At 41.9% G+C, this 21,149-nt stretch overlaps 2 protein-coding genes across 2 annotated transcripts; one reads left to right on the forward strand and one right to left on the reverse strand.

Annotated features, from left to right (window-relative positions):
* The first annotated feature begins 772 nt into the window (after nucleotides 1-772).
* Nucleotides 773-2,601, forward strand: LOC110867220 (U-box domain-containing protein 52-like). Its single transcript, XM_035975093.1, has 4 exons — nucleotides 773-844; nucleotides 1,002-1,103; nucleotides 1,486-2,205; nucleotides 2,284-2,601. The coding sequence occupies exons 1-4, from the start codon at nucleotides 773-775 to the stop codon at nucleotides 2,461-2,463; spliced, it is 1,074 nt and encodes a 357-aa protein (XP_035830986.1). The 3' UTR covers nucleotides 2,464-2,601.
* Nucleotides 2,602-2,832: 231 nt separating this feature from the next.
* On the reverse strand, nucleotides 2,833-5,184 carry LOC110867221 (receptor-like protein EIX2). Its single transcript, XM_022116349.1, has one exon. It carries the CDS (start codon nucleotides 5,182-5,184, stop codon nucleotides 2,833-2,835), a length of 2,352 nt encoding a protein of 783 aa, XP_021972041.1.
* Nucleotides 5,185-21,149: the final 15,965 nt, after the last annotated feature.

Genomic DNA, 21,149 nt, shown 5'->3' on the forward strand with positions numbered 1-21,149 from the left:
TAACAGTTTCTTTTCTCTTTTATGTATTGGTCGAACAAGCAACAAAAAGGACAGTGAGTTTTGAGTAAAGAATTTCTTTTGGTTAATTTTCTCTCAATGGATTTTGAGGTGAATTAATTGTGTCTATGCTAGCTCAATTGTGGCATATTGAGTGGTGTTCTTAGACCCGAATTTATAACCGAAAGTGGTGATTTCTGTATCTTCGGGAGTGATTCGCAGCCCTACTGTTGGTTTTGGTGGTGTATCTGTATCCAAAACGAACCGTAGATCTATCTTTTATTTTACCGTTTTATTTGAACCGGTGATACGGGGTTTTACTCCTATCAATAAGCTCATTGGGAATTTGACCAGAAAAAATGTTGCTCGAAAGGTCCGATAGTATAACCAGCTCTAGAAAAACTGTATACCAGGGGGATATACCAGTTTCTTAAAAAAAAAATAATCACTATATGATTATGAGCGGATATACCAGTTTCTTAAAAAATAATCATTTAACATATGATTGTGAGCATTATCACGATCCCTTAAAAGTCTATTTGCTCTTGTACACGCTTATGAATGCAATTAAGGAACGGGTCAATGGGTCAGGATGGGCCAACTCAATTAAGGAACGGGTCAGGATGTATAATTGTTGGATCTAATCCACTCTAACCTCTATCCCCTGCAATTTCTCATCTTCTCAATCGCAACTCACGTTTATCATGTTTAACATTCACGAGGATATATGCAAGCAATTTTACGGGCTTAAGGATGTTATGTAGGGTTTGATGTAATGTCGTTTACTCCGCGTGTCAACCAGGTGCTCGATAAAAGGCTTAGCCTACCAGAAAAGTTGGAATCCACTGTATATGGATGATGATATATAACAGTACAGAGCATGGAATGCAATAGATGAAGGCTGCATACAAAAACAGTTCTGGGCAGAAATTTCGGGTCGAACGGATGACTAAGGTTTAGAAAAGCATCATTTAAACCGGCTATGTGTTATTTTTTAAAAACAGATAAGAGATAAATTAATAGATTCATTACATTGGCAAACAATCGGGTCAGGTCAGGTTGTGTCAAGGTTCAGAACAGATTGCGGAGAGAGTGAGTTCTGGCGGGTACACCTTGGTGGAGATGAGGTGTCGACAGTTGATTTGGTGGTGAAGGGGTTGATGCGTGTTCCGCCCCTCCCACCATAATGTCATTGATCGGTGTAGAGGATGGTGTTTAGTGGCAGGTTGACCGGGTCAGGTATCGGGCCAACACGGGTTCGGTTTATGTCATTTTAGTATGTGTCAAGCTGCCTTTACTGTCAGAAAGTTTTTGGTTCTTTTTTAATAAAGATTTATAAACTATACATTTGTTAAGTATGATCTAGAAACAATTTTATGCGATAACCTAAAGCTTTAAATAACAGTGATTTAAGGAGGTTGTATGCGTTAAACATAGACTTTGGGCGGCTTTCAACCCGTTTGACTGTTGTGTCTAAAATACTTGTAGAGGGAGAATTGGTTTCCAACTAATCGGTGTGTGTGTGTCAATCATGGTTGTTTGGTCTACGAGTACATGGAAAACGGGAGTTTGGACGAGCGATTATTTCGCAAAAACGACACACCACCGATCCCGTGGTTCGACCGGTTCCGAATTGCGTGGGAAGTAGCATCAGCTCTAAACTTCCTTCATAATGCGAAACCAAAATCAATCGTTCATCGTGACCTAAAACCAGCAAATATACTGCTTGATAAAAATCTCGTGAGCAAAATAGGGGACGTTGGTCTCTCAACAATGCTTCAATCAGACTTCTCTTCCACATCCACCATTTACAAAGACACGAGTCCAGCGGGAACCCTTTGTTATATTGATCCAGAGTATCAACGAACAGGATTAGTATCTCCAAAATCCGATGTATACGCTCTTGGTATGGTGATTTTGCAGCTGCTGACCGCAAGACCAGCAATTGCAGTTACTCATGTGGTGGAAACAGCTCTTGAAAACGATGAGTTAGCCAGTGTGTTGGATCAAGATGCAGGCGACTGGCCGATTGATGAAGCGAAAGAGTTAGCATATTTGGGGTTGAGCTGCGCTGAGCTTCGAAGAAAAGATAGACCAGATTTGAAAAACAAGGTTCTTCCTGTATTGGAACGACTAAAAGCAGTCGCAGATGCAGCTCAAAGATCCACATCCATGACGCGACCCACCCCTCCTAGCCCAATACGCAAGGTAAGATTGTGACATTCTTTCTTTCAGTTTTTATCGAACAACACTAGTTTTTCATAATATAATGATGTTTTGATCCAGGATGTTATGGTTGATCCATGTGTTGCTTCTGATGGCTACACGTACGATCGCAGGGCGATAGAACAATGGCTTGAAGAGAGTGATAGCTCCCCGATGACTAATTTACCGTTGACGAGTAGGAGCTTAACGCCTAATTACACGCTTCTTTCGGCAATCATGGAGTGGAAATCAACAACCTAACCATTTGAGTGAGAATTTTTGATGCAACCTAATTTTTTTAGGATTGTTTTATGTACATTTGTTTGATTTATCTATATATTATATGGACATGTCTTGAACTTTGAGTATGAAAATTTATAAAGTATACATAGTTTTTTTGGAACGATGATATATTATTATTAGAAAAAGGACCAGCGGGAAGCTGTTTAACAATCACAAAGAAAGACATAACAAAACAAGCCTACGAGAACCGAACAAAAACACAACAATAAACATAAGCTTTATGAAAAGCAGACTGCAGGGGAACTACAACAAGTGACCTAGGAGCTGCTTTTTTATGGTCACTTAAAAAACATAACACAATAATACTTATACATAACATCATAAACCTTATACCTTGATCAATTTCCTCATGAGACGGAAATACGTGATTCTCCATGATCTATTGAGCATTAATGAAACCACAATGCCCCAAAACCCAATAATAAATCCAAGCGCTATGCTAATAATCAACCCCCAATCTACATTGTGTGATCCACCGTCTTCTTTTTGGTCGCTTGTTGTATCGGGTTTGTCAGCATGTACGCAATCATTACTTAGTGGAGCTCCACAAAGTTTGTTTCCAATGAAACTGGACTCATTGAAGCTTTGAATTTGTGTACCTGTTGGAATTCTTCCAATCAAATTGTTGTAGGACACGTTAAAGGTACCCAAGAAATTCAACCCTGACAAACTCGTAGGAAGTTCCCCAGAAAGATTGTTTACTGATAAATCAAAAGACTCAAGTGATTTCATGTCTCCTATCTTATTTGGGATCCTTCCTGTCAATTGATTTCTTGATAAATTCAATGATTTTAACTTGTGGAGGGTCGTGAGCTCACTAGGGATCTGCCCAGACAAATTGTTGCTCGAAAGGTCCAAAAGCGTGACTAGTCCTAGAATAGATCCATAAGTGTCTTCTCGTCCCTTCATCACCAATAAATCATAAACAGTAAAAATAACATCGTCAAAATTGAATGAAAATTGAACCTCTAAATTAGTTTCTTTGCCCGAAAGCACACTAAAGTTGTTGAAGCATCTAGGAATATTTCCTGAGAGGTTATTATGAGCGAGATCCAATACTTGAACATGTGAAAGATAACATAGCTGGTTAGGAATATTTCCGTAAAAATTGTTGGATCTAAGATTGAGAATTTTCAACATAGTGAGTTTCATTCCAATCCATGGTGGAATGATTCCTGCAAGATTATTATTTTCAAGTTCAAGGATCTTTAAGTATGACAGATTCGTTAGCGAAGAAGGTAAGCTTCCTGAAATCATGTTCCAACCCATGAACACTAATTGCAACAAAGGTACAGAGCCCAATGTTCTTGGAATCTCACCAGACAAATTATTTTCACTTAAGAGTAAGACTTTCAAGCTCGACCACTTCTCCCAACACTCCGGAATAACACCCGACAACTGATTATGTCCCAAATGAACCAACTCGATCGTGTTCACCCCGTTGGAACAAACCAAATTATGTAATGATCCAACAAAATAGTTATTTGATAGGTCCAAATATGTTAAAGCCGAACCGTTTGTGAGAGAAGGTAATTTTCCACCAAAATAGTTATTTGACATGTCCAGCTTATGAAGTGTCGGAGGGATGGACACTAAATTTCCGTATATATGATTGTTTCCCAATAAAAGTTGTACAAGATGAGGCATTATTGAACCAAGATTTTTGGGTAATCTACCAGTGAGTTTATTATCAAAGAGCCTCAGTTCTTCTAAAGATGAAAAATTATAAAGAGAAGGTAGAAAGGTACCAATAAGGTTGTTTCCAGCCATTGAAAGTCTTCTCAGGTTAGTCAGCCGGTGGAATAAGTTGGGAAAGCTTCCACCAAGTTGACAGTGGGTGAGAGAAAGTGTATCAAGCAATGTAAGATTTGCGATGAAGGGTGGAACCCCGCCTTGTAGAATGTTGCCGTCAAGGGAGAGGAAACTTAGCATGGACAATGAACCAATCCCATCGGGGATCTTGCCAACCAGATTATTGTTACCCAAGCTAAGGACTTGGAGGTTGGAGCAGTTCATTATGGTGGCCGGAATGTTTCCGGTGAAAAAGTTGTTATGAAGACGTAATTCTCGTAATCTAAAGAGACGGCCAATTTCAGGTGGAATCCCGCCTTGTAGAATGTTGAGGGGAAGGGAGAGGATGCTTAGCATGGACAATGAACCGATCGCATCTGGGATCTTGCCGACCAGATGATTTCCACCCAACTTAAGAAATTGGAGGTTGGAGCAGTTCATTATGGTGGCTGGAATGTTTCCCATGAAAGAGTTGTAAGTGAGACGTAGTTGTCGTAATCTAAAGAGACGACCAATTTCAGGTGGAATTTCACCGGAAAATGAGTTGTTAAAAAGCTGAATGACGCTGAGAAAGCTTAGATTACCGATGGAAGGAGACAACGTACCAATTAAGCCTCCGTTTGAGAGGTTCAAGTGGGTGACTCTTTGGTGGTGAAGGCTGCATGTAACACCTTGCCATTGGCAAAAATCAGTGCTGGAATGGTTCCATGAGGTCAAGAGACCATGTGGGTCACCTTTAATCATGGATTTGATGGCAAGCAGTGCCAGACGATCACCGGTGGTGCCGCTCTGTGCTGCAGAGTGGTGGATGAGTTTGGAAAACGTTGCAAAGTGCATGAGGATGACGAAGAGAAATGACTGACAGAAAACTAAACTTTTGGCACTCATTTTTTTGTAGTGGATTGTATGGTATTTTTCTATTATTTTGCCACTATATATAACTTGTATTTTTTGTATTTTTACTAAATATCTTTTGTAATTTTGTACTAAATATAGATAAGAAATACATGGATGGAATTGGCTCAACTATTTCCATGCGTCTAACATACGACGATGAAGGTGATAAAGAATCCGAAAGTAGATGACAATATATCAAAATCATTCAACAACAACCCTAGATGGCGTTAAAGACTTATTGACTTGGCTTTTATTAACTATTCAGGGCCGGACCTATGGTATAAGTAATTTAAGCTTGAACCTAGGGCCTTCAAAAAAATAGGGCCCTCACTTAAAATAAAATTAATATGCTAACTATTAGGCCATCCGTAGTCATAAAGCCCCTTGTGGGGCGTTATGCGACACGTGTCGTGCCACGTCACACGGGGGCTTTATGGGGTGTTATATCACTAGAGCCCGTAGTCATAAAGCCCCTACCCATCATTACCTAAATATTAATTTTCAATTTTATTAATTAATTATAAAAACCTTAACTGAATTTGATTGGTCCATTTTTGAAAAGAAGCATCCATAGCGGCGCCATATCCATAGCGCTGCATCCTTTTTTTTTTGTTCATAGCGCCGGTGGGGGCGGTGTGGGCGGCGCCATAGCGGCGCTATGGCCCTTGGCCGCGCCCCACTACGCAAGACCTTAATATTAGTGTAAACTTATTGTTTTAGATTTATTTGAGGTCCTATACAAGCAAACCACTTTCTCTTGTAGTTGTGTTAGATTTTTGTTTGGTCCCAAACATAAATAAAGGAGCATGAAAGATAAATAAAGGAGCATTGTTTATAACTATCAGCCGTGGGGAGGAAATCACATTGTGGGTTGGGTTAACGACGTGGAATACCATGCCGGAGGTGACGTAATCACGGTGTGCCTGGTTAGGCGTGTCGACTTCCATGAGTGGATCTGATTTCAACTGCTATTTTGTATAACCATTGATCTGCAACGTTCACGTATTTAAATTAAATCATTAAATTTTTAACACATCTCAATTGTTTCATCTATTTGAGCACAATTTATTTTTATAATATGGACACCCTAAATTTGCTCTTTTCATCATTGGAAAATATAATCTTGGCGTCCCTTGATGCGGTTAGTACCGTGTTAGTAGAAATACAAGAAGATGATGCCAAAAGCACGGTGAGGTGAACAGGATGACCCACTTTGAATATAGATCGTGAGGCGAGCCTTAATGGCAGAGAATATTCGTTGTTTTAATAGAAAATATTCAAATATTTTGTCTACATGAAGGTGATAATAAATATGTGGATGAAATTGGCTTCACTGTATTCATGCCGTCTCACATACGATGAAGAAGGGAATAAGAAATACCAAAGTATATGACAATAAATCAAAATCATTTGAAGACTGTAAACATGAGTTTGAACCTAAGAAGAGGTTAAAGACTTATTTTTATGGCTTTTCTTTGGAATTGTAGGTGACTCAAGCCATCATCTCCACTTTTTTTTTCTTAATAAGAGTAAATAACTCTATTGGACATAGTTTAAAGAGTTAAAACAAATCTTAGTAAAAATGTGATTCATGTTAGCCCAAGCACCCTTAAATGATGAACATTAGTTGGATTGCTATTGACGTAGCTTAAAGATTACTTTTAACGTTAGTCTACAATATAATTATTGTTGTATTAGATTAAACTCTGCACCTTATATTATATACACTAATGTTTCTCTTAAAGTCAAAGGGATCCTATATTGGGGTTGTAATCGAGTCAAGCTAAGTTGAGCTCAAGCTCGAACTTAAACGAATCAGCTCGGTTTGGCTTCGGCTCGTTTATTTTATGGATTGATAACAAAAAAAGACAAATAAGAATTAAAAATAAAAACTGCACATGTAACTATATGTATTATTTTTATTTTTTATGATAATTTAAAGACCAAAAGGCATGTTAAAAGTATTATATGTATACTTTTTTTTGTTTATTTTCCCATATTTTTATATGAATACATACAGTGGCGGAGCCAGAAACTTTTTCTTATGGTGTCAGTTTTATGGATACCCCGGTTTATAGTAACCCAGAGTCGAACTTTTTGGATCGGTTCGAAACTAGTCGGGTCAAATCACATAATAAAAGCGAATATCGCAGTAAAAGTACAATGTCAACTAATAAAAACACATAATAAAATTACAAAGTCATTTGAAATATATAAAAAATTTCATTTAATAGTTGCTCTGTACGAATTTTCATGTTTTGAAAACGATTCATAATGTTTTCAACTACTATTCGAGCATGCGCTTCGCAGCGGGTCGTAGGAGGTTGATGGTGAAGATTGGAGCCCACGCTTCGCGGCGAGGTCGTAGAGGTTGATGGTGAGGATGTATATATTTCTTGACGGTAAAATTAAGCAATCAACACAGTTAAGTAAACAATTTAGAGGTAAAAGTTCCATTTAACTATAATAAAGTAAATAAAAATGATAATATTTGTTATCTTGTATATTTTATATTGCAGGGTTAAAATCCAACATGATTAAATAACCATGTCCAGAGTTAAAAGTTAGCTTTAATTATAATAAGTAAAACAAAAAAGAATTAAACTTATAAAAAGGATAAAAGAACAGGTATTTGTTAAAAAAAGAAAAAAAATACGTTTATTAACTTTGTAAACTTTAAGGATCGTGTGATAACTCTATTAAAGTTTGGGGGTCGAAACATCGCTTATAAAAATATATAATTATTATTAAACTTACCTATGGTAAATCTATTAAAGTTCAAGGGTATATGTAAATCGTTTATCAAAAAATATTATAGTTTAGATGTTGTGTGATAACTTTAATAATGTTCAGGGGTAGAAACGTAAATTAATTATAAAAAAGACAATAATATCATATCCTTATAATTATGAATTAAACTATTAAATGACCAAACATAGATTTAGATTACTATTCACGTTTTGAATTGTTATAGTATAGAATAGAATGGCAACTTGCAAAGGAAAAAAAACCTCTTTTTCATTATAACAAATAAGTGCAAGCATCATTCAGATGATCATCAAACATCTGGTTCTGGTTAGGTTAAACAATTGAAACAAAACCAATTATACATGGGCCTATAATGCTTACTAGATTAGAAAAAAAATTAAGCATGGACCTCTAATGATTTAAAGTATACTAATTAAATTCAAGTAACCGGGCTTGATTATTAAAGTATAAATTTGTTTATTATCTGATTCTTTTAGAAGAAAACAAAACAATGGTGTCGCTCGTAAAAAAATAGTGGTGTCACTCGAATTTTTCCTATTATACGTTATATTTGCTACATAAAACTCAATGGTGTCGGGTGACACCGTTGTTCAAAGTGTGGCTCCGCCACTGAATACATATGTTCACATGAGTGATTCTTAGATGCCCCCTTCCCTGGTTTTGTCCACGTCAAGAAGATAAGAAATAGGTGGATGGAATTGGGTTAACTAATTCCATGTTGTCTTACATAGGACAATAAATGTGATAATGAATACCAAACTATATGACAATAAATCAAAATCATTGGATGACTAAAAACATGAGCTTGAACGCTAGAAGGGGTTAAAGACTAGTGACTTGGCTTTTTATTCGAATCAATAGCTTTCAATTCATCGCCTCCACTTCTTTTATTAGACCATCGATTGTGGGGAGGAAATCACGGGGAGGAAATCACGGTGTGGGCTGATGTGTCACCGGTTAACAAAGTGGAATACCATGCCGAAGGTGGCATTGTTATGGTGTGGCCGGATTGGCATAGAGACTTCGACGCGCGTGAATCTGATTTCAACAGCTAATTTTTATAGCCGTTAGTTTGCAACGGTCACATATTTAAATTAAATCATTAAATTTTTAGTATAAATAACAATCCAATTCATTATTTTTAAACACATCCCAACTGTTTCATCTATTCAAACACAACTAATTTTTAAGAAATGGGCACTCTAAATTCGCTCTCTTCATCATCAGAAAATATAATCTCGGCGGAACTTGATACGGTCAGGACTGTGTTAGTAGAAATACTAGAAGACAGGGGCGGACCCACATAGAGTGGGTCGGGGTCCCCGGACCACAATGTTTTTAAACAAAAAATAATAGATTCAGTATATTAAATTGTATAAGGACCACATAAATACAATTAGATGGACATCATAGAAAGAAATAGGAACCTGGTGTAGTGGTAAACCCCTCTCTTTGCCAACAAAAGGTCATGGGTTCAATCCTTGTATGACTTGTTTTTCCTGTTTTTTTTAAATCTAGTTCAAACCTCGCTATGACCCGACCTGAACGAGGACCGACTCGAAAATTTTAACGTTTTGTTACGAAAATTTTGAACACCGAAAAAAACGGACCCCACTGAAAAAAATCTTGGGTCCGCCACTGCTAGAAGATGGTGCTCGGTGAGGCAAACAGGATGACCCACTTTGAATTGAAAAACGCGTCATTGCAGGATAATAGTATTAAAAACTTAGAGTTGAACTCAAGCACATTCACGGGATGTATGCAATTGCGCAAAGCGAGACCCATGATGCATCTAGAAATGTAACTGCCATTTTTTCCTCTTGACTTTTAAAGTCAAACATGGAATTTGATGAGGATACGTCCCTAACCGGACCGAATCATTGCTACAAACAGATCGGACCGGGCCTAGCACCACGAAACGAACCGAACGCTACAATGGTCCGGTGTAACTAACTAGGCCCCACCTCCATAACCGTCATGATAGCGACTGGTCCGACCCTAACTAACTCGCCACGTCAGCACACCCAAAAGCTATAAATACCCCGCCAAAGCTTCCAGCAAGGGGTAATCGCTACTCTCTCTCTCCCTGACTTACTTCTTCCTCACAAATACTTATTCTCACGCCCGAGCTTGGTCACAGAGAGGCCCCCCTCCCTGTGACGAGGCTAACAGCGTGCTTGTCTCTTGTGATCTTGCAGGTTTGCCGCTTGATCATCTGAAGCTCTACTCTGACCGGACTGCTCTTTCTGGTCCTTGAGTCTTCAGTGGCGCCATCCCCTCGAATTCACATAATTCGTTTCGTTGTTCTCATTTTTTCGAAGTAATGGCAGAATTACCAGCAGTAGTCTCCACCAGTCCTTTCCCATCTTACAATGATATATGGGAAGGAAATGCTAATTCCACAATCGCTCCAGCAGCAGTTATCGCTTCAGCAGCTTCGATAGGCTCCACATCGGCTCCTCCAGCTGCAAATGTTGTGGGTGGAAGTTCTGTCACCACACTGTCCGTTACCGCTCCAGTTGTCACGCCACTACCGAGTTTCGACAACGCTTTCCTCTTAAGGAACGCTGATCTGTTGCGACAGTTACAGCAGCAACAACAGAGAGATGAGATGCTGCAAAGTCTCCGAACAAACTTGTTTACCAGTGCCTACTCAGGGGGAAACCCTGTCTCCGTCGGTCCTTTTGCTTCTGGATCTCTGGTAAGTTCTATGATCTCCACTTCTATACCACATGTCACACAATTCTCATCCGTAACAAGTGCTCCGATGAATAACGGTCTAAACGACCTGTTTCTCCAGGGATCTCTGGGTTTAAACCCCCAAGACCAAGAGCTACTCATGCCATATCATCCCACGTCTATGACTTCGCAGTCAAAGTTCACGCTACGGATTGTCAACGCTCCACTCCCAGCTAAGCTGAAGATGCCCCCCACGTTAAAATTTTACGATGGTACGTCCGACCCGGACGACCACATGTTCGCGTTTGCCGGAGCAGCTAAGGTCGAGCAATGGCCAATGCCGGCTTGGTGTCTTATGTTCGCCCAAACTCTCACCGGATCGGCTAGAGTTTGGTTCGATGGGTTGCCAGAGGGGTCGATCGATCACTTCGAGGACTTCCGACGTATATTCTTGCAAAACTTTTGCCAGCAGCGTCGCTGCAAAAAAGATATTACTGAGGTACACCACATCAAGCGCCGCGACGGAGAGTCCGTAGAAGATTTTATAGACCGTTTCAACCGAGAAAGTATGCAGATAAGTGGAGCAGTAGATCAGCTCCGAGTATCGGGTTTCTGTCATGGTGTACGAAACAATCAATTGGTGGAAAAACTTCACGAAGATCTCCCAAAGACCATGGAGACGCTCATGGAACGGGCTCGAGCTTTTGTTCGAGGGAAGAGTGCTTGCGGCCAACCGAACGAAGCGACTGCCAGGAGCTCCAAAGCCCGAACCACGTCATGGAGACGGAACGCATCGCCACCAAAAGATAGGAGCAATAACTGGAACAGAAACCGCGGTCCGTATCAAAAATCCGATCGAAGCAGTTTCCGAACAGGAAACGTACGATTCAACAGTTTTTCTGAATTGTCAAAATCGCCCAGCGAAATCCTCAGCACGGAAAACACTCGATTCCCCACGCCATCAAAGCAACGGCCTACCTCAGATAAGCACTCCAAGAAATATTGTGAATATCACCGCGACAAAGGTCATACAACTGATGAATGTTGGGCTTTAAAGCAAGAAATCGAAAAGGCCGTTCGTTCCGGTAAACTCTCACATCTTGTGAAGGAAGTAAAAGATGGAAAGAAGCCAGCAACAGTAGTTGACAATCCGAACACCGAACCGGGAATCAATATGATCCGGTCAGCAGAACCGAGAGGAATTAAACGATCGAACCAGCATATGGCAGCATGGATGCGTCAGCCGACGTATTTTCCTCCGGTCGATCCCGAAGACGCTCGGGACGGACCGATCATAATTTCAGCTGTTGTCGCCGGACACCTGGTTCGACGTATTTACGTAGATGGAGGAAGCGCCTTTGAGATCATGTATATCCAGTGTTTCCAACAGCTGAATCCCCAAACAAAAAGGAAGTTAATCGAAGTATCTACCCCATTGATAAGCTTCTCAGGAGAAGTAGTCCGTCCGATAGGACAGATTACTCTTCCAACCACATTCAAAGACGGTAGCAAAAGCAGGACGGTGCCACTAACTTTCCTTGTTGTTCGAACTCATTCTTCGCACAACATAATACTTGGACGCCCCGGATTACGAGCTCTTGGAGCAATCAGTTCGACAATACACGGAGCTATTAAGTTCCCTACCGAAGCCGGAGTTGCAACCATCTGTTCAGAGTCGAATTCATTAGTCGCCGAAGTAAGACATACGGCTGAAACAAGCTCTAAGAAGTCTGAAGTACCTACGGAGCTATGGGCAATCAACCCAGATTTCCCCGAACAACAAGTGGCTATTGGTGCTCAACTCCCAAAACGAACGAAGAAACTTTTATGGGAGTTATTAAGCAACTCGATAGATGTCTTTGCGTGGCAGCACTCTGATATGCAGGGAGTCCCCAGATCGATGGCACAACATCACCTGAATGTAAAAGATTCAGTCAAACCAATAGCACAAAGAAAGAGACACATGGCACCGGATCGAGCCAAAGCCATAGCAAAAGATGTTAAAAGCCTTTTAGACGCGGGGATCATTCGGGAGGTTCGGTATCAAACATGGGTATCAAACCCCGTGATGGTACGAAAAAAAGATAACTCCTGGAGAATGTGCATCGATTTCACCGATCTAAACAATGCGTGCCCAAAAGATTGTTTCCCCCTCCCAGAGATCGATGAGAAGATTGACTCCGTTGCAACATTCAGGCTAAAATGTTTTTTGGACGCTTACAAAGGCTATCACCAAATACAAATGGCGGTCGAGGACGAGGATAAGACGGCCTTCGTCACCAATGAAGGAGTGTTTTGTTTTAAAAAGATGTCGTTCGGTTTGAAAAACGCCGGTGCTACCTACCAGCGCCTGATGAACAAAGCCTTTAAGGACCAGATCGAACGAAACGTGGAGGTGTACGTCGATGACATCGTGATAAAAAGCCATGATGAGGCCGCCATGCTAAAAGATATACTCGAAACATTTACTCGGCTCCGAAGCATTAACATGAAGTTGAATCCGAAAAAATGTACATTCGGGGTGGAAGAAGGCAAGTTTCTCGGGGTCATGGTCGGGTCAAAAGGCTTACGAGCCAACCCCGACAAAATTGACGCTGTCCTTACAATGAAGCCCCCGACATCGGTTAAAGAAATTCAGTCCTTAAATGGACGATTAGCTGCTCTCCATCGGTTTTTGTCAAAAGCTGCAGACCGATCGCTCCCCTTCATGGACGTTCTCAGAAAGAGCTTTAGATCGGAGTTTAAATGGACGGGGGAGGCCGCGCGAGCTTTCGAAGAACTTAAAGAATGTTTGGGCACCCTGCCAACCCTCACCGTACCGGAAGAAGACGAGGTATTAACGGTGTATTTAGCTGCATCATTCGGAGCCATCAGCGCGGTATTAGTTGCCCACCGAACTGGAAAACAAATCCCCATTTATTATGTAAGCCGAACGTTAAAGGACTACGAAACAAGATATTCAAATTTGGAAAAATTAGCCTTGGCCCTAGTCCATGCTTCAAGAAGGCTTCGCCGATATTTTCAGGCCCACCCAATCGAGGTACGAACGGACCAAATAATCCAACACGTTCTCCGACGACCCGAGGTCTCAGGCCGAATGGCGAAATGGGCGATTGAGTTGGGCGCGTTCAACATTACCTTCCGAACTAAAGGTCCGTTGAAAGGACAGGTGATAGCTGATTTTTTGGTTGAAATACCGGAAGAAAAAGAAACTGAAGAGGCAGGTAAAGCTCCGGAGAAGCCATGGTCTTTATATACCGACGGTGCCTCTAGTGCCGAAGGATCAGGAGCGGGCCTAATTCTCACAGATCCAGACGGAACGGATGTGACGTATGCGCTCCGATTGGAATTCAAAAGTTCCAACAACGAGGCTGAGTATGAAGCTCTCCTGGCCGGCCTACGCCTAGCACAGAAAGTCGGAGCCAAGAATGTCATAGCCCATGTAGACTCGTTGCTCGTAGCAAATCAGGTAAATGGAGAATACGAGGCGAGGGAAGCAAACATGATCGAGTATCTCGAGCAAGTAAGGCAGGCAATGGCTCAGTTCGAAGCATGCAGAGTCGAGCACATCCCCCGTAGCAAAAACAAAAAGGCAGACGCATTGAGCAAGTTGGCATCAGTGTCATTCAGTCACTTGGCTAAAGAAGTAAGAGTGGAAGTTTTAGCTACACCGTCAATCGCAGCTCCGCAAGTAATGCAAGTTGAAGTTCCACCACAAACATGGATGACGTCGATAATTAATTATTTGGTGCATGATGTTCTGCCAACTGACAAAGCGGAAGCAAGAAAAGTCCAGATCAATTCCCTCCAGTATCAGATGCAGGAAGGAGGATTATACCGAAAGACCTTTCTCGGACCATTGCTAAAATGCCTGGATCCGGAGCAAGCTAGTTACATCATACGGGAAATACACTACGGCATCTGCGGTATCCACGCCGGGCCTAAAATGATCGTAACAAAGGTAAAAAACGCAGGGTACTACTGGCCCGGAATGCATGAAAGCGCCGTAAAAGAGCTCCAGCAATGTGACGAATGTCAAAGGCACGCACCAACCAGCCTCCGAGCTAAAAATGAAATGATACCAGTAACCGCCGCATGGCCTTTTCAAAAATGGGGAGTTGATATCGTCGGACCTTTTCCGAGATCAAGCGGAAGCGCACAATATCTGTTGGTCACGGTGGATTATTTCACCAAGTGGGTAGAAGCTCGTCCGTTTACAACCATCTCCGGCTACAATGTGACGCGATTTTTCTGGGAGCAAATAGTGTGCCGATTCGGCCTACCGCTCTACATCGTAAGCGATAATGCAAAACAGTTTGCAGAAAACCCCTTCAAGCGATGGTGTGAAAGGTTAAAAATCAATCAAGTTTTTTCCTCGGTTGCCCACCCTCAGGGCAACGGGCAGGTCGAACAGATCAATCGACGCATCGTCGACGGCATAAAAAGAAGGCTGGGTCAGGAAGGAAAAGGTTGGGCGGACGAACTGCCAAACGTCCTATGGGCACACCGAACACTGCACAAGACCAGCAACGGTGAGACACCGTTCAGCTTGACCTACGGTACCGAAGCAGTAATTCCGGCCGAAATCGGGCTCCCGAATCAAAGATGCAAGAATTGGGAAGAAAACGAATGTGAACTCCGGTCCAACCTTGACCTGCTGGAGGAACGCCGAAACATAGCGGCAATCAAAGAGGCTCGGTATAAGAAAAAAATCGAAAAGTACTACAATGCTCGGGCTAAAATTTACAAGTTCAAAGTCGGAGATTATGTGCTCCGAAACAACGACGCAAGTCGCACCGAAACCCCCGGCAAACTTACCCCAAAGTGGGAGGGGCCATACCGAGTCAAGGAAGCCAGTGAGAAGGGCTCGTATGTGCTAGAGAAGCTTGACGGAACCCCAGTGCCACGGACATGGAATGGGGTACACTTGAAAAAGTGCTTCATGTAAACAACCAGCTACGGCTGAGGAAGATCGCTAATTTACATTTTTAGTATTTCCAGATCTTAATATGTAAATCGGGAGGGTATTACCCCGGTAACTTGTTATTTCCTTTGTAATCGGGATGTTTTTTCCCCGAACTAATGAATAAAGCGATCTACATCTTTATAAACATAAAGATAGCATACATATAAGTTCGAACAAAATTTCTAAACGTGCACGAACGGGCCACGACCCATGCCTCGCGCTGATCGAGAAGGCTTAAATAGTTCAAAAAGAAATTAAAATCTATTGAGCAGGCGAAGCATTTCATCCGATGCGATCGCCAAGTTAAAAGTATACGGCTAAGGTTTGGACGCAAACCAAGGCTAAGTAACTAAGTTAAAATAAAAATGACTTAACACAAAAACAGTCATTCGCTGTGCAATTCAAGTTGTTTCAAGCAAAGCATACCAACGAAACATATTGTACGATTACAAAGAAACAAAAAACATTAAACTTGAACTATATTGTCATCGTCCCCAACAATGGGAAGTTTGCTTCTTTGTTGGATAACAGGTAGGGGCTCGTCTATCAAATCAGCTACTTTGTCAAGAACGGAGATATCAAGCTCATCAAAAGCTTTCACCGCAGCGTCCAGGGCACTCTGAGCTCCGGCATCGAAACCTGGAACCTCCTCCGCAGAGCCAACCAGATCCTGCGCGGCCTTAAAACCTTGTTTTATCCCTTCATTCGCCCCAACCGCGTTGACACTGTTGACCAGGTCAGCAACCACCTTCTCCAATTCAGGGCTTTGATGCACCAACTTCACAACCCATGCAACCCCCTCGGTCAAAAACCACTGCTTAGTAAGTTTGAGCTCCGATAATTGCGCATATGCCTCAATCATATCACGCTCGCACCGAATCAACATCCCTCTTGCTTCATCAATCGTCGTCTTGTGCGACTCGATCTCCCTGTCACGAGATCTCTCTATTTCATCCTTAGCTGCAAAGAGACAATGCTCCAAAGGATCAATAACAATAATTTATAAAAAAAGGGGGACGATGAGAAGATTGTAAACGTACCATCAACCAAGCGATGGTAATCAGCCAGAAGCTGATCATGGGACGTCTGCATCTCTTTCAGTTCGGCGGCATGCTTCATCTCCGCTCCGGTTAATTTTTTCTCCAAATCAGCAAGTTTTGACTTAGAAGTCTCCAAATCTTGAAGAGCTTTGTCACGAGCCTCATGGGCCGCAGCGGCCGAAGCTTGAGAAGACTTGGTAACTTCCTTGGCTTCCGACACCTGCCCTTTCAGTCGGTCAACTTGAGATCGCAGGGAAACTAGCTCCTGTTTCGTTTTGGATCGAACATCACCCTCGCCTTTCAGAGGAGCAATCTCACGCTTAAGCTTGTGGCACAACGACTCCGACTCGACCCAACGTTTGTACGTCTCCACCACCAGAGAGTTCGACTGAGCTTGATTCAACATCAAGGTGTTTCCAAGCTCCGGACCGCTCATCTTGCGGTAATGGGAATGTTCTGCAGGAGTTCCCAAATGAAACAAAGACATCTTGGCCGAAAGGGCATCCACGATCCGATCTTTGTTCACCAGCGACCATTCCGGCACATACTTCTCCAAAGCATGAGCCGCATCCGCACCTTCAAAATCGCCCGAACCTAATTCCCGAGACAAGAACACAGCCTCAGTGTCATACCATAGAGGGGATGAAGAAGCACTGTCCCCACCATCAAGCGGCGAAGAGCTTGGCCTAGACACGTTAGATGCAACTCCCGTAGTAAACTTACCCGAAGGAGAAAGCACAGTTTTCTTGGGGTCGGACGTGCGCAAGTCCGTGACAACCTTAACACCCCCCTCACCAAAAGACAACGGGCTTACAGGAGTTTGCAGCGGGTGATCCCGCGGGGTGTGGCCCTCATGGAGATGAGCATCCAAGTTTGCTAGTACACCTCCAGCAGTAGAGAATTCGGTAACTTGGTCGTCGTCGTCGAGTGTAATTGTTTTGAAACCTGCCTTCGTCCTTTTCGGCTGTTTAGCTTTTGGGTTAGTTTTAGTGGGAGCAGCCCGTTTCCTCTTCAAAGCAATCTGAGGCTGATCACCTTCGTCTTCACCATCTCCTCCGACGTCCTCATCTTCGTTCCGATCATTATCTCCTTTCTCCCCACTAGCACGCGTCTCAGAATCTCCGACCGAAAGATGGACCCCCTCATCCTCGATAATAATTTTAGAACCGGAACCCTTCGTCATCGACGAACCAGCTTTCCGACCCCCAGCATCATCTACCGTAACCATCGCCTGAACTTGAGCAGCTGGCGACACAGTAGGGGCCGAACCGGAAGCACCTTGACCACCAGGAGCCTCCGGCTCACGAATTGGATAAAGATTTTGTTGCACAAGCTGTAAATACGGCGTATCACCCTTCGGGGTCTTGGTAGCACGAACATCCAGCTCCTTCGAATCGAAGGACTTCAACCGCAGCGCCTCCTTCAAACCCATAACTGCACAAGAAGGCAAATGATAAGTAATATCTACCAACCTAAAAAAAGAAAAGGAAAGGGGCTCGAATATAAATAAGTAACACATAAATGAATAAGAGACTCTATACAACTAACCCTCTTTGTTCCACCGAAGGGTAGGATACCACTCTGGCTCGGCCCACATCGTACTGATCCGACCCATGACGAGGATGTGTTCCGGATATTTCTGTATACGTCCGGCCTCCTTTATCAAATCGGCGTATAGTTTTTCGTTATACGAAAAATCTTCAGGAAGAGGAGGCGGGAGTTTCGACTTTTTTATCCTCCACACCATGAATTCCGGAACGCACCGATCATCAATTAGAAAAAAATGATCTTTCCAGTCCTTTATGCTCGTGGTGATCCATGTATAGCAGCAAGAACTCTTGTCCCTAACTTCAAAAGTATACCAATTTCCGGACCGGTTCAACTTGTAGAAAGCCCGGAACACATCCAAATCCGGCTCGGACCCTAAGCTACGACAAGCCAACTCAAAGTGACTGATCTTGGCAAGGCCAAAAGGATTCACTTGAGTCAAGTGCACCTCATGAAAAAGTAGAACCTCAACCAAGAACTTCGTCAGAGGCAGACGGCAGTTACAATAGTCGAAAAAACGGGTATAAATCCCGATCTTCCCCGGGACAAAAGGGTAGATAGGCGTATCTTTTTCTGGAAGAATAGGGTTTAGCGATTTAGGGATCGCATAACTCTCCACATACCAATCTAACCCCTTTTGAGTCAAGACATTAAAGCAACCAGAAAGATTGCTTTTATTCGCCATAACAGAAAACAAGAACTTACTAACCTGAATAAGTAGATCGATGTTTTTTCTCGCCACAAAGATGAAGAAAGGAAGAGAGGAAGGTGAAGGATAAAAGTATAAAGTAAAAAGTAAAATCAGAAATCACCTCTCCCCTTTTTATAGGGATATGAAACCGCCTCAAAGGCCCCAATCAGACGACGACACGTCAGGATAACTGACGCACATCAACCGTCACATCGGGCGAAAAATTTAAAACGACTGACAGTCACCAATCTTAGATCACCGCCCAAATTTCAAAATCTTAAAACCGCCAAGCAAAAGACCGTGGATTCCAGAACACTTCGACAAATAGTTCGATATTTTTGCTAAACAAACACTACGAACTAGGGGGACTTGATGAGGATACGTCCCTAACCGGACCGAATCATTGCTACAAACAGATCGGACCGGGCCTAGCACCACGAAACGAACCGAACGCTACAATGGTCCGGTGTAACTAACTAGGCCCCACCTCCATAACCGTCATGATAGCGACTGGTCCGACCCTAACTAACTCGCCACGTCAGCACACCCAAAAGCTATAAATACCCCGCCAAAGCTTCCAGCAAGGGGTAATCGCTACTCTCTCTCTCCCTGACTTACTTCTTCCTCACAAATACTTATTCTCACGCCCGAGCTTGGTCACAGAGAGGCCCCCCTCCCTGTGACGAGGCTAACAGCGTGCTTGTCTCTTGTGATCTTGCAGGTTTGCCGCTTGATCATCTGAAGCTCTACTCTGACCGGACTGCTCTTTCTGGTCCTTGAGTCTTCAGAATTCAAACTATATATGTTTATCTACGCTTATAATCTCGTATGTTATACGGGTTTATCTAAGATATTGTCGTTATTCAACCCGTGTAGTACGCGGGTCTATAACCTAGTAAAAGAAATATAATGGTAAAACAAAAGAATAGAAGTTAATTCTCTCCTTGGAGGACCCATCATTATCTTCATTTGTTCGCACATCGCTTCAGAATAAAATTTCATCTTCGGTGCAATTTTTGAGATGTTCATTGCTCAGCCCAAATAGAAGGCAAATGTATTGCATTGGGTTTGGGCTTATTTGAAGTCCACATAGCCCACCTGAAGCAGCCCATATGCAAAAGACTAGCCCAACATTAGAAGCCCGTATGCTAACAAAAAAAAGAAAAGAATTAGGATGAAAACAACAAATAGAATAGTTGAGATTATAAATTGGAGTATATCTTAGAATATACTACAACTATACATTGATATGCATGGAACGTTTGCATCACCAACTCTTACTACCTAAGTACCTACTGACTAAGGGGAGGCGGGGCGGTGCAATTCTTGTACGTGATGGAAATTATTAACGCGTGGAACTTGGTGAAATTCCACTGCCACCAACATTGTTTAACGAGTGATGAGATGTTTCCGTGAAAAAATTCACGCGTGATAAATGGATGGATGTGAGGGGGTGTGAGGGTTTATTGTTGGGTGTTGTGAGTGATGACTATCTCCACTAAAAAGGTTGTGAGTGATGGAATAATGGTTGATGACATGGCGGAACTTGATTGGATGTTGTGAGTGATGAGTGATCACCACCCCCACCCCCTCCCCCTAATCCTAATAGAAACCTACTAATTAAAAGACTATTATCGTGAAGAATGACATGTCAATAAGTAATTTAACTTATTTACCACATGTTTATGAAACTAATACAAATGTATTAAATCACTTAAAAAATTTACTATAGATTTTCAATAATCTCTCATATGAACGAATTAGGGCTGTAAATGAACCGAACGAATACAAACAAGGTCTTGTTCGCGTTTGTTCATTAAGGAATGAACATATTCATGAACTGTTCACGAACGCTTAGCGAATGAGATTTCTTATCCGTGTTCATTCATTAAGGAAATGAACATTTTCATGAACTATTCACGACCATTAACCAAACACAAATGAACATAAACAACATTTATGAAGCACAAATGACTACACGCGAACATATAGTCATTTTAGAATAAAGTCTGCATTTTTTCATCACAAAGATCACGAAGAATCCATATGTATGTAAATAAACACTTAACAAAATTATCCGAACACAGTTCACATCATTATTATCAGAAACATGATTAACACAAAATTAGGAAGTTTGTCAAGCTTTAACACAAACTGAAATTGAAATGCTTAAATAAGGGATGTTAGGGGAGACATGTAGTATAATTAGGGTTTTAAATTTTTTAAAAACTAAAAACAATAAAACAAAAATATAGCATATAAA

Source organism: Helianthus annuus, chromosome 7 (genome assembly GCF_002127325.2).
Source record: "Helianthus annuus cultivar XRQ/B chromosome 7, HanXRQr2.0-SUNRISE, whole genome shotgun sequence".
NCBI classification, from domain to species: domain Eukaryota; kingdom Viridiplantae; phylum Streptophyta; class Magnoliopsida; order Asterales; family Asteraceae; genus Helianthus; species Helianthus annuus.

Excerpts from the sequence above, each read along its gene's own strand:
- LOC110867220 (XM_035975093.1), top strand. The coding sequence starts at position 773 with ATGTCGTTTACTCCGCGTGTCAACCAGGTGCTCGATAAAAGGCTTAGC. Across the intron at positions 845-1,001 it reads CAGAAAAGTTGGAATCCACT|ATAAGAGATAAATTAATAGA; the intron begins GTATATGGATGA and ends TTTTAAAAACAG. Across the intron at positions 1,104-1,485 it reads GAGAGAGTGAGTTCTGGCGG|AGGGAGAATTGGTTTCCAAC; the intron begins GTACACCTTGGT and ends AAATACTTGTAG.
- LOC110867221 (XM_022116349.1), bottom strand. The coding sequence starts at position 5,184 with ATGAGTGCCAAAAGTTTAGTTTTCTGTCAGTCATTTCTCTTCGTCATC.